The 12,219-nt window shown below is 40.4% G+C and overlaps 1 protein-coding gene across 1 annotated transcript; it reads left to right on the top strand.

Moving 5' to 3' along the window:
• The first annotated feature begins 3,620 nt into the window (after positions 1–3,620).
• Positions 3,621–11,780, top strand: APOBEC1 (apolipoprotein B mRNA editing enzyme catalytic subunit 1). Its single transcript, XM_025879613.2, has 5 exons — positions 3,621–3,708; positions 7,982–8,009; positions 9,479–9,876; positions 10,248–10,366; positions 11,071–11,780. Exons 1-5 carry the CDS (start codon positions 3,693–3,695, stop codon positions 11,215–11,217), a joined length of 708 nt encoding a protein of 235 aa, XP_025735398.1. The 5' UTR covers positions 3,621–3,692; the 3' UTR covers positions 11,218–11,780.
• Positions 11,781–12,219: the final 439 nt, after the last annotated feature.

The raw sequence follows: 12,219 nt of genomic DNA, 5'->3' as shown, positions 1-12,219 counted from the left end.
ACTTATCAAATATTTTGCAACCATCACCTTTGTCTTGTTGCAGTGATGTGAAATTTATCTTCTGACACACAGATCTTTTGGAACCTTACTTGAAAATGATTGGTTTAGTTACAACCTATATTTTCATCTTTCCAAAAAATAATAATTATGCAGTGATTAATATGGGTAATTGACCAAGGCCTCCTGGAACAATAATTAAATCAATAGCTGTTTTGAAAGGAAGAACGTGATAACTCCCATAGATATCAACAGAATACACAGGGAAACTGAAAGGAGAGAGTGAATCCATCTAAATTAAAGAAGAAGGGCTGCTTTTGTTATGGGTAGTCAGAGAGAGTAGGGTTTTGACATATGCAGAAGGGGATTGCAGGTAGGGAATTTTAGCCTAGAGAAAAGCCAGAGCAAAGGGGCACCTGGCTGGCTCTGTCAGTAAACACGTGACTCTTGATATGAGTCAGGAGTTCAAGCCCCACCTTCGGTGTAGAGCTCACTTAAAAAAAAAAAAAAGCTAGAGCAAAGACAGGAAATAGATGGCAGAAATTGAGGACTTATTTATAGGGGGTTGAATTTGCTAATTATATTACTTTTCTGCCCTCTGCTGATTAAAACAGGGAAGAGCAAATCCATTAAAATACATGGTTCCCGGACGCCTGGGTGTCTCAGTGGGTTAAGCTTCTGTCTTCAACTCAGGTCATGATCCCAGGGTCCTGGAATCGAGCCCCGCATTGGGCTCCTTGCTCAGCGGGGAGCCTGCTTCTCCCTCTGCCTGCCACTCCCCCTGCTTGTGCTCTCTCTTTCTCTCTCTCTGACAAATAAATAAATAAAATCTTAATAAAATAAAATAAAATAAAATAAAATACATGGTTCCTAATGTCTAGAGGATCAAGGGTGTTGTTGAGAACCTGGTAAAACATATAGACTGTCCCCAGAATATAATACATATAAACACACAATATTTTGCAAATAATTTCAGTTGCTTCATGGAATCCCTACAGTGTAAACTATAGGGTTGTGGAGAACACATTCTTCTTCTTCTTCTTCTTTTTTTTTTTTTTTTTTTTACAATTTTGTTTATTTGTCAGAGAGAGAGAGAGAGAGAGAACACAAGCAGGGGGAGAGGTAGAGGGAGAGGGAGAAGCAGGCTTCCCCACTGAGCAGGGAGCCTGATGTGGGACTCAAGCCCAGGACCCTAGGATCATGACCTGAGCCAAAGACAGACAACCAAATGAGCCGCCCGGGTGCCCCTGAGCTTACTTTTTTTTAAAGATTTATTTATTTATTTTAGAGAGAGAGAGCAAGTGGAGGAGAAGCAGAGGGAGAGGGAGAGAAGCAGACTCCCTGCTGAGCTCAGAGCCCCTTGCGGGCCTGGATCCCATGACCCTAAGATCATGACCTGAGCTGGAACCAAGAGTCAGAGGCTAAATCTACTGAGCTACCCTAGGAGACCCAGTTCTGAGTTTTCTAACACAAAATCTAGTCAAAAGTACCCTGATGACGAGTATTTGATAGGAATTCTAATAGAAACAAACTCAAATTATACTCCAGGGGCGCCTGGGTGGCTCAGTCGTTAAGCGTCTGCCTTCGGCTCAGGTCATGATCCCAGGGTCCTGGGATCGAGCCCCACATCGGGATCCCTGCTCCGCAGGAGACCTGCTTCTCCCTCTCCCACTCCCCCTGCTTGTGTTCCCTCTCTCACTGTGTCTCTGTCAAATAAATAAAATAAAATCTTAAAAAAAAAAATTATACTCCATCTTAACTAGTGCATATATGCCTTCTGTGAGTGTGTCACATTAGTTTTTTCTTGTTGCTATAACAAATTACCATGAGCTTAGTGGTGTAAAACAACATAAATTATCATATAGCTCTGGAGGTCAGAAATACACAAAAGGGTCTCACTGGCTAAAATCAAGGTGTCATCAGGGCATTTTTTTAGGAGGCTCTAGGAAAAAAATCCATTTACATGCTCTTCCAACTTCTAGAAGCTATCCTCATTCCCTGAATCATGGCCCCTTCCAGCCATATCTGCTTTCATAGTCAACCGGCTTTCTCTGACTCCGATTCTTTCGCACCACTCTTATAAGGGTACTTTTGATAGGATAATAGGATAAGGGTACTCATGATAGGATAATCTTCTTACCCCAAGATCCCTAAGTTAATCACACCTGCAAAGTCCCATGTGCCATTGTAAGGTACCATACTTACAGGTTTCAGATATTAGGAGGCTGACATCTCTGAAGGGCTGTTCTTCTACTTACCACAAATACAACTTTGAAACACTTGGCTTCTGAAGGACCTGCATTTATGATGTGGCACTTCTGCCCCTTCTTCAAAACTCTAACCTGCCACTTGAACAACTGCTTTACTTGCGGAAACTCTAGTTTGACTTTCATAATTAAAGAATGTCTTATATTTAGGGCTCAGGTAGAGGGTTCATGGTACTTGAGATTCAAATTCAGCAGCTCTAGATCTGAGGTGCTAGAGGGAGGGAGACTTAGGTCTTGAAAGTGACCTCAATTCTGGGAGTCTGCTGAAACTCAGAGAAGCCTGAGCCAGGGGTCAGACAACAGGAGGCAATGGTAATCTGGAGCACAGTATTCACTTTCTCAAGAAGGATGAAAAAGCAGAAGTGGACTTGGCCATACACTTAACCTTAGCTTCAAAAAGGAAGAGAGATCACCTAAGACTTGTACACTAATTACCCAACTTCGAGGCCAAAGTTCTTCTGATTTTGCATCTAACAGTGCCCTTCCCCTGGGGGCAAAGAGCAAAGTAGAAGGAAGTTAGAAATAAGTAAATAATAGCTAAAAGGCAAGTCCATAGTGTCTTCACCAGGTAACATTGAAAGTCTTCAGGTTATACAAACAGGTTAATTCTCTCTTTCCTTTGTTCTTCCTTTGTGCCCTCCAATAAGGAATGATGGGTCAGCGTTAATTTAAGGAAAGGGAAAAGTTACTAAATTCAGATGTTATCAGGGAAGAACTTAGAAATTCAGTCAGTTAAGCATCTGGCTTCGGCTTGGATCATCCTGGGATCGAGCCCCAAATGGGGCTCCCTCCTTGGCGGAGAGACTGCTTCTCTCTCTCCTTCTGCTGCTCCGCCTGCCTGTGCTCTCTCCACGTCTGTCTCTCTCTGTGTCAAATAAAAAAAAAATAAAAAAAGAAAGAAAGAAAGAAATTCAGATAGCCTCAGTGATTTACTCTATTGGATTAATTATTTGAAGAGTGCCTGGGTGGCTCAGTTTGTTAAGAGTCTGCCTTCGGCTCAGGTCATGATCCCGGGGTCCGGGGTCCTGGGACCTGGCCCCACAGCAAACTCCCTTGCTCAGTGGGGAGTCTGCTTCTCCCCCTCCCTCTGCTGCTCCCCCTGCTTGTGCTCTCTCTCTCTCAAATAAATAAAATCTTTATTAGCACCGTGCTCTAACCAGCTGAGCTAACTGGCCAACCCAATAAATAAAATCTTTTTTTAAAAAAAAAGGATTATTTGAATCATAAGCTTTCTTATCAACATAGTGATACAAATCCCCACACTTGGTTCAATCTAGATACCCAGTAATTGCCTGAGATTCAGGACTGAGTCATTCTCTGCCCAAGCCAGGTAGCAGTGGTCACACCTACCATGTTCAGTCATGTTGTTGGTAAGAGCAATCCACACAGTAATATAGTTCCAAGGGAAAAGTCCAGTGACAGAGCACCATGGCTTCTGACAAAGGTAAACTGGACCCAGGGGCCTGGTAAATTCTGTATTCTTGAAAAGGACAAAATCTGTGTGTGTGTGCATAGTGTGTGTGTGCATATGTGTGTGTGTCTGTGTGTGCATAGTGTGTGTGTGTGTGTGCTTGTGTCTTAGGCATCTTTCAACTTTCCTATTTATTACTATATTGATATTATTCTTAAACAGGGTTTATTTTTGTTATTAATACTAACTATTCACATCCACAAATGATTTTGATCAAATGACACCAGATCAATGCTTATTTCACCATAATAAAAAATTAAGTAAAAAATACAGCTGTTAATTAACAGTTTAAAATAGCAACAGAAGTGAAAGCACAAGGGCATGTTAATTGATAATTTAAGGTTCAGTTACTTAATGTTGGAGACATTTGTGGCAGAGGGAGAACACTTCAGGATATGGAAGGAAATGATTTTCAGCTGAAGTGGGATTTCAGCTGGATCCTGAAAGGGTAGAATTTGAATTGGCAAAGAGGAAGAGAGTCCCGGTTGACTGACACAAAGAGCTTGAGAGAATTTACAAAGATTGTGTGTGGAAATATAAAGAGTAAACTGGTTAAACTATAGGAGAATCTGGGGAAATAATCTGCAGTGAGATTAGAAGGCAAAGCTGGAGGGGCGCCTGGGTGGCACAGTTGGTCACACAACAGACTCTTGGTTTTGCTCGGGTCATGATCTCAGGGTCTGGATCTCAGGGTCATGAGATGGAACCCCAAGTTGGGCTCTGCGCTCAGCCAAGAGTCTGCTTGAGGATTCTCTCTCTGCTCCTCCCTGCCACTCTCTCTCTCCCTATCTCTCTCAAATAAATAAATCAATCTTAAAAAAAAAAAAAAAAGGAAAACAAACCTGGAATGATATTCTGGAGGGCTTTGAATGCTAGGCTAAGGAAAATGAGGTTGATCTTTTTGGTCAGAGAAGATCTTTGGAGAATTTGTGACTAGCATAGCAATGACTAAAACAGTGCTTTATTTTTTTATTTTGTTTTATATTTTATTTTATTTTATTTTATTTTATTTTATTTTATTTTATTTGAGAGAGAGAGAGAGAGCAAATGAGCAGGGGAAGGAGCAGAGGGAGAGAATATCCAAGCAGACTCCCACTGAACAAGGAGTCTGACGTGGGGCTTGATCTCACAAGCCATGAGATCAGGGCCTGAGCTGAATCCAAGAGTCAGATGCTTAACCAACTGAGCCACCCAGGTGCCCCTTATTTTATTTTTTTTAGAGGAGGGGAGAGGCAGAAGGGGAGAGAGAATCTTAAGCAGGCCCCACACCCAGGGTGGCTCGACGTGGGGTTCAATCTCACAACCCTGAGATCATGACCTGAGCCGAAATCAAGAGTCGGACGCTTAACTAACTGAGCCCTAAAATGGTGCTTTAGACATACTTAGCTGGCACTTGGTGCCTTTGGAACTGGAAGCAGAAAAGACTTGGAAGCAAAGAGACCCATTAGGAGACTTTGCAGGAATGTGGGCATGATGATAGGAGAGGATACACAAATCAGTCTTGGGTTTTAAGAAATAATATATTTTTTTCTCCATTATGCTTTTCCTCTATGAGAATTCTCTTGTGAGTGGCATGTTGGGGGAAAGCATTATTTAGTTGAAGTATCCGGGTAATTTCCCTGGACTTTCCTCTGAAGGTGGGGTATTTTATCCCTCAAACAATCCCAACTCATGTGGCTGGTATCATTGCCTTGCATCAAAGGGATAGATATTGAGAATATATCTCACTCTCTCTGAAGTTCTCACTGCTGCTTCACCCACCATCAATATGATCTTCTTTTATAGGTATGGCCTCTGTTTCTATAGGGCTCCCTCTGAGTGGACCTGCTGGTTCAAAGGCCCCAGTTTGGAATATCTGAGAAGTACCCATTCCAAGTTGTTAGCCACTCTCTTCTTCCTCCATCTCAGTGTTTAAATTCCCTGTACATCCTCTTAAGGATAAGAGGTTTATTCTTCAGGTCTCACTTAGGATAGTGTCTCCTGACTCTGTCTTTTTTTTTAAACAGCCAGCTAATTTCTCTTTTTAAAGTTCCCAAACTTCAGGGGCACCTGGGTGGCTCAGTTGGTTAAATGACCAACTCTTGATTTTGGCTCAGGTCATGATCTCAGGGTATCAAGCCCCTCTTTCTGCCCCCCAGCATTGGGCTCCATGCTGGGCTTAAGATTCTCTCTCTTCCTCTGCCCCTCCCTACTGCTCCTGCACATGCTTTCTCTCTCTCAAAAAAAAAGGTCCCACACTCCAGCTAGAATCATTTTCCATCTACAGGAAACTGCACCATAGATCCTCTCTGGACAATCCCTCTACTATCTAGTACAAATGCACAAACAGATACAGCCAGCCCACACATACACAGAGCTGGGGAGGAAAAAATTTCCTCTATCCTCTTAGATTCTGTTTTTGGGTGCCTGCAGATTTAAACTAACAAAAGACAGATTAGCAACAGAAAAGACAAAATTATGTACAAGAGTTCACAAAAATGTGATTCAAAGAGGTGTTTAGAGTTTGGGGCTTATATACCACCTTAATAGGAAAAGCAGAGAGGCAGAAGAGCACTTATAGAAAAACAAATAAACTTTCAGGAAATCTAGATGCACCCTTGGGAGACTAGATGGACATATTATGTTTTTGTGACAATGTCTGTGTGGGTGTGTATCTTGAGTGGTAAGAGTCAAACTCTCCTGGTTTGTTCCAGGGGATGGGGCTTATGACAGTTGATTTCTTTTAAGTTCTTTTGGAAGGCTCTGCTTATAGGAAAATAAAAGATTTCAGAAGAAGGCAGTCTATTTTTGAATGTCTTCAGATCCAAATAATTTTTATGCCTCAGTGGCACATTCTGGACCCCTCAACACACACACACACACACACACACACACACACACACACACACAGCTTCGGGCAAAATGCCTCCTGTTTTGGATTAAGTGTCTTCCAGGTCTTATGACTCTTCTTGGCTTAAAAACACCACCTCAGAGTTAAGGTTTGCCAGCAGGATAGACTGAACGTCCTGGCTGCATCTCTGAACGGCTACTTCCCCCTCAGGGGTGGCAATGACTTGTGCGTCTCTCTGGCCCACGGAGAAAGGGTATCATGTGGAAGGAACCTTTTGCTCTGTGTCTCCTCTTTCTTGGAAAAGAGAGATTGGTAATAATGACAATTGAGCCTTTCAATTTATGATCCTTTTCTCCCACTTCCCCAAATTTTAGCTTTCAAATAACCAGGGAACAAACCCTTAACATGAGTTCTTGTTGCCAAAATAAATGTCCATGTTCCTCCAAATAAAACAAATGACTTGCATTTCTGCTTTCTAAGTTTTAGAATTCTATACCATGAATATTCTGAATTCAGATCAGGCCAGTGCCCATTTCATCCCCAAAGCTCTGAGTCTTGAGAGGCATGGGCCTCTAAAATCCAGTACTTGAACTTGAATAGTCCTTACATGCTCTAATGGCTTCTAGGACACTTCAAATAAAATCCATTGCTGAGAATATAAACTCCATGAACATAAACATAGGGATTTGTTTTGTTCCCTATTCCTGTACTTCAAAGAGTGCCTAACATTTAGTAGGCCCCTCATTAATAGCTCTACCGACTGAGCCAGCCAGGCACCCCCATGTGTGGTTTTTAATTAAGAAACTGCCAAGCTGTTTCCTAGAGGGGCTGTACTAATTTACATTCCCACCAGCAATATATAATAGATATATTTTCTCTGCACAATATGGTTCTCTCTCTCTCTTATAGCTATTCTATAAAGGATAGTAGTGAGATTCATTCAGTCATTTTCTCAATAAATATCTATTACTAACCAACATGTTTCAGGCAGTGTGATAGGGTCTGGAACAAGATATACGTAATCCATACCTCACATAATTTACAATTCAGTGTTATTATAGGCATATAAATAACAGTCAAAATACAGCATGATTGCTATGATGAAGGAAGTACAAGAAACTATGGAAACACTTAGAAATTACACATAGGAGCCTCTAAGGAATGACTTTCTCATTTCACTTAATCATTCTTGTTGGAGCCTTAAGGAGGATTACTTGGTTTGGGATTGGGCAAATAGATTTTGGCAAAGCCCTTAGAAACTTTCCTTTCTTGATGGTCCAATTCAATTAATACAGGAGAGAATCTTTTAACTCCATTTTTCTGAGACAGTTTGCAGGTTTGAAAGAACAGAGTATTTTTTTCTTAGCTAAATTTGTATGTGGGTGTTATCTGACATAATCATCTCTTGGTCAACAGGTCCTTCAGCTGGAGATGCCACCTTGAGGTAAGAATAATACCATCATAGTGAGCATTTAATTCAACCAAGAATAAGTGGATTTAAGAGCTGTAGGACTATAGCTTTCCATATTTTTCCTTTCTTCTTTTATCATGCTCCCACTCTTTCCTTTTTGCCTCTTCTAACTTCATTCTCTGTGATTATATCTTTGTGTATCTTTGCTTGTATGTCTTTTGGGTTTTGTGTAAATAAATCACCTTCCAGCTTTGTTCCATTGTTGCCTTACCTTTGTTTCGTCTCTGTTTAAAGCACATGACTGTATAGCCACTAGTGAAAAGTCCAGAGACCTCATTTGTCACTTTGATTTCATCTTTTTGTTTTATACTGTATGCCCATTTTTTTGGATGTAGCATTATAACAGGGGGTCTTCTGTCAGGGAATATATTATCTCATGATGGGTGGAAGGACTGATCTATGTAGTAAATAAATGTAATACTTTAGGGATGAGTGGAAATATTAGGATGTAATTACAAGCTGATGACTCAACCATATTGCAAAGAGTCCTCAGCACAATCCTGAGTCTCCCCTGAGTTCCAGCTTTGACGCATGGAAAATATTCAATCTAAAGATGTCATTGGGAGGGGCACCTGGCTGGCTCAGTCGGTAGAGCATGTACCTCTTGATCTCAGTGTTGTAAGTTTGAGCCCCACATTGGGTGTAGAGATAACTTAAAAATAAAATCCTAAAAAAAAAAAAAAATGAATAAGGTTGTCATTGGGAGCAGTTTGAATGTTTTTCTTATGAGGAATTAGGATACAGAATTTAATGTGGAAGAATCCTGAGGCTGACTCTCTTCTCAGACTTGACAGTAGAATCTTGTTGGCAATTTGAGGCTTCTACACTAAAATCTAGTTAGAGTCCATTGAGTCATGAAGGTTAACGATTGGGTGAAGATTAACGATTGGGACATGGCAACTCCATGGTGAGACAGAAAGATTAGACTATAAAGAGAAGCCTTTAAAAGTGAAACAAGGACACATTTATACCTGAATTCTAAATTACCAGGTAATGGTATAGAGAGAGTGGTAACCAAATAACATGAGTTGGGAAAAATCTCTTCACTATGCTTGTGAGAGAAACTCTGATAATTCAAAAGGACCTCCTTAGATAACTTTGAAAAACAGAAAAAAATTTCCTGAGACATGTTTTATTTTTTCTAAAGATTTTATTTATTTATTTGACAGAGAGAGTGAGAACACAAGCAGGAGGAGTGGGAAAGGGAGAAGCAGGCTGCCCACCGAGCAGGGAGCCCACCGAGTGGGGAGCCCGATGCGGGGCTCGATCCCAGGACGCTGGGATCATGACCTGAGCCAAAGGCAGACGCTTAACAACTGAGCCACCCGGGCACCCTGAGATGTCATGTTTTAGATCTGCCTGATAGAAGAGGGGAGCAGGAAATGATTTCAAGTTCCCTCTAAAGCTAGCATGACAACATGGGAGTGCTTTTTGTGTTTTAGGAGGAGAATCGAACCCTGGGAATTTGAAGTCTTCTTTCACCCCAGAGAACTCCGTAAAGAGGCCTGCCTGCTCTATGAAATCCAGTGGGGCACAAGCCATAAGATCTGGCGAAACTCAGGCAAAAACACCTCCAACCATGTGGAAATCAATTTTATAGAAAAATTTACTTCAGAAAGACAGTATTGCCCATCCATCCACTGCTCCATCACCTGGTTCCTGTCCTGGAGTCCGTGTTGGGAATGCTCCAAGGCTATTAGAGGATTTTTGAGTCAACACCCTAGTGTGACTCTGGTTATTTATGTAGCACGGCTTTTCTGGCATATGGATCCACAAAACCGTCAAGGACTCAGAGACCTCATTAACAGTGGTGTGACTATCCAGATTATGAGAGTCCCAGGTAAAAACAATTAACAAAGAATCTTGAGTGTTTATGAGAGACTGTGGTGCTGGCATGTTTCAAGGCCAGGAGATTGATTATCCCGCTCTCGAAGTCTCAGAAGTGAAAGTCCAAAATAACATAAGAAAGGACCGGGTCTGAATTTCATAGTAAGGAAGTATCAAAAAGAGGACTCCTTTCTCCATTCCTGTCACTATGACCTCTCAGCCATCTTCATCTTTCTTCTTTTTTAGGGATTCTGGGGAGTGTAGCCCTTCTCCAATGACAAAGAGGCTAATAGGCTTTATATAAAGTATATCTATAAGTTGGGCTCCCTTTAAAGTAACTTTCTGCTGTATTTGTTGAATGAACCAAGATTTGTGTTTCCTCAGAGTACGATCATTGCTGGAGGAATTTTGTCAACTACCCACCTGGGAAAGAAGATCACTGGCCAAGATACCCTGTGCTATGGATGAAGCTGTATGCACTGGAACTCCACTGCATAATTCTAGTAAGTTACTTTAAGGGATAGAGATTCTGATGCCAAAAGAAGCATCCTTCTTCAAACTTCTTCTCTGATGAATTGACATGTACTTTCCTCACCATCTCTTTGTCATTTATACTGAAATTTGGTTATTTAACTACTTGATCCACCTGAAGAAAATGTGAGAACAAAACAATCTCTTTGTAGGAAGAAAGCAGGAGAAGGGAGTGGATAAACTGGTCTAAAATATATGTGGACTCCACGTTAACTTGATATAATTATTATTATCATTATTATTACAACACTTGCTAGCTCTACAGAATTGCAGATATTCTCCTTTCCCATATTGGTGTGTGCCATCCTATTGAAGAAATAAATGGAGGTGTCCCATTTGTATTCTCTTCAAAGTTGTTCAATAGTCTTCCAACTAATGTTTTAAAATGTTTGTGGTAGGGGCATCTGGGTGGCTTAGTCAGTTAAGTGACCAGCTTTTGATTTTGGCTCAGGTCATGGTTTTGGGGTCCTGGGATCAAACCCCACCTCAGCCTCCACACTCAGCAGGGAGTCGGCTTGAGGATTATCTCTCCCTCTGCCCCTCCCCCCTCTCCTGCTCACACTTCTCTCTCTCTCTCTCTCAAATAAATAAATAAATCTTAAAATAAGATAAAATAAAATGTTTCTGGTAATAATAGTATGAAGAAAAATATTATTCTAACTTTTTTTTCTTCCAGAGTCTCCCTCCCTGTTTAAGGATTTCAAGACGTCAGAATCAGCTTACATTGTTCAGACTTATTCTTCAAAACTGCCATTATCAAATGATTCCACCCCATATCCTTTTAGCTACAGGGCTGATACAAGTTCCTGTGACTTGGAAATGAATAGAATGGTTCCTTGTGTACACTGTTTCTGTAGCAGACACTGAAGACCCACGGGAGAGTGAGTGCCACTAGAATGTAGAAAATTTCAGTTTGTGTTTCTATATACCAACAACAAATTATCTGAAAAAAGAAATTTTTAAAAATCCCATTCACTATTGCATCAAAAATAATAAAATACTTAAGAATAAATTTAACTAAGGAAGTGAAATGTTTGTACTCTGTGAAATCTTGGACATTGACAAAAGACATTGGAAAACAGGTAAATGAATGAAAAGATATCCCATGTTATGGGTTGGTAGAACTAATATTGTTAAAATGTCCATACTACCCAAAGTGATCTGTAAATTCAATGTAATCCCTATCAAGATCTTAATGGCTTTTTACAGAAATATAAAAAAATTCTAAATTTTGTATGAAACCACAAAAGACCCTAAAAACCCAAAACAATTCTGAGAAAGAAGAACAAAGCTGGTGGCATCACACTTTGTAATTTCAAACTATATTCCAAAGCTGTATAATCAAAATAGTATGGTACCAACATTAAAAACAGACATATAGATCAATAAAACAGAATCCAGAGCCCAGAAGTAAACCCATATGTATATGGTCAACTAATATTTGGCAAAGAAGCAAAGAATATTCAATGAGGAAAAGATAGTCTCTTCAATAAATGGTGGTGAAAAGCTGATTTCACATGCAAAAAAATGAAATGGGATCCCTATCTTACACCACTCAGAGAAATTATTTCAAAATGGGTTAAAGACTTAAACCCAAGACCTGAAACCATAAAATTCCTAGGAGGAAACACAGAGAAAAAGCTCCTTGACGTTAGTCTTGGTAATGATTTTATGGTTATGACACCAAAAGCACAAGCAACCAAAGCAAAAATAGACAAGTGGTACTATATCAAGTTAAAAAGCTTCTGCACAGCAAAAGAAACAACCAACAAAATGAGAAGGCAAACTATGGAATGGGAGAAAATATTACACATCTGATAAGGGG

The sequence above is a fragment of the Callorhinus ursinus genome, unplaced genomic scaffold (assembly GCF_003265705.2).
Source record: "Callorhinus ursinus isolate GAN/ISIS: 27379988/994484 unplaced genomic scaffold, GSC_fseal_2.0 scaffold27, whole genome shotgun sequence".
Taxonomy (NCBI): domain Eukaryota; kingdom Metazoa; phylum Chordata; class Mammalia; order Carnivora; family Otariidae; genus Callorhinus; species Callorhinus ursinus.
The sequence above is the reverse complement of the archived record's forward strand: the minus strand, read 5'-3'. Positions and strand labels throughout refer to the sequence as shown.